The sequence below is a fragment of the Notothenia coriiceps genome, unplaced genomic scaffold, assembly GCF_000735185.1.
Source record: "Notothenia coriiceps isolate Sejong01 unplaced genomic scaffold, NC01 NC01_scaffold00037250, whole genome shotgun sequence".
NCBI lineage: Eukaryota > Metazoa > Chordata > Actinopteri > Perciformes > Nototheniidae > Notothenia > Notothenia coriiceps.
This window is the reverse complement of record NW_011369951.1, coordinates 652278-653682: the sequence shown is the minus strand read 5'-3', so window position 1 is coordinate 653682 and position 1405 is coordinate 652278. Positions and strand designations below refer to the sequence as shown.

Here is a 1405-nt window from a genome sequence, read left to right as displayed (position 1 = left end):
TCCCCCCGCTCAGGCAGCACCCCCCCAAAGCAGTAAACCTAGGGGAAACACTGGCTTTGCATCAGTCTCAATTGACCTACATTCCCCTAACTTTGTTTAATAATGCGATTTACATAATTTCTCGCAACAAGTATTCAGTTGTGTTTTTTTGTGTCCTACTTCTTCTAAAAGGTTCTAGTCACCTTAACATGAAGACACTATCATACAGATCCAAATGTATACAGAAACAGAAAAGGATAATAAGGGCAGGCGGTGACTCCACCTCCCCTTATCTCGCTACTCTGGCTGTTCTACAAAATGATATGGTTTTTCATAATCATAGACATTCATCTGGTCACACACATTTAAGCATAACAACTCATACAATCTCATTTGTTGCCATAACATTTCATCTTTGTAACTTAAATGGACCATGCGTCCTCTCCTAATCACCTTCCCATACGTCAAGGTGTGCAGATGAACGTCAATATTGTACATGAAGAATATGCTGCTTATTACGCCCCGTCCACGCAGCAGCTTAAAAAAAATCTTGGAGGTGGGCGTCTCTGAAAGCTTGGGGATTTTTTGCGAGCAACGCGACCAACAACCAATCACATGAATCTCCCGCCCCCAACATACAAAGCAATATCAATGTTAAAACGAAGTAAACTGGATATAAACTCCCCAAACAGGCGTGTTACGGTGTCTACTAGACCATCCCGGTACTTGGCAGATGGTTTCCTCTCTGATGAGGTGACTAATTAATGCCCGGGTCGCGTTAATTACGTTTGCACATTAGCCCTGCGAGTGCTCGGGGAGGTGCTGACAGCCACTGTCTATCTAAAGGATTCCTATCTGTCTGTTCAATCCACACTGCTGTTGTTGCCCCCCCCCCTCTTCTGCTCACCGGTCATGTGAGGCTGCTGCAGGCTCACTTTAATACACAAATTAAAATCACAGGCATTGGTGAGCACATGAAAACACCTCTCTGTTGTCTCTGTCTGTCCACTAAGCCTCAGGCGAGTTTCGCAGTCTCTCAATTCTATTAAAAAGGGATGATTAGAGTGGGAAGTAAATGGGATGCATTTTGCAGGAGAAGTTAGATGAGAGCTATCAGCTGGCAAGCAGGCCAGACTGCATTTACTGCATGAGCAGGCAGAATGTGTGTCAAAGAAAGAGCCCACTCACAATCCCTCTGTGTGCTGGAATGTGTAACACTCGATGGGTTTTTCATTAAGTGTTTCATCTTTCCATTTGCAGTGAGGACAAAGTCATTGAACATTACAAGAAGCTAAAGGGACTGACCAGAGGACAAGCCATTGTGCAGTAAGTTCAAAACAATATTTATTTTATGACTAACTTGTGTTACACACTACTGCTTCTGATGCCCCCCCCCCTCCCCTCCCCCCCTTTAACCCCTTGAGTC

At 44.5% G+C, this 1405-nt stretch overlaps 1 protein-coding gene across 1 annotated transcript in view; it reads left to right on the top strand.

Annotated features, from left to right (window-relative positions):
• The window catches only part of LOC104967157 (FERM domain-containing protein 4B-like), a 25471-nt gene that overhangs the window by 14562 nt on the left and 9504 nt on the right, over positions 1-1405 (top strand). Inside the window, exon 9 of the mRNA XM_010796572.1 lies at positions 1240-1305. Coding sequence (XP_010794874.1) covers positions 1240-1305 — 66 coding nt within the window. The remainder of the gene's footprint in view (positions 1-1239; positions 1306-1405) is intronic.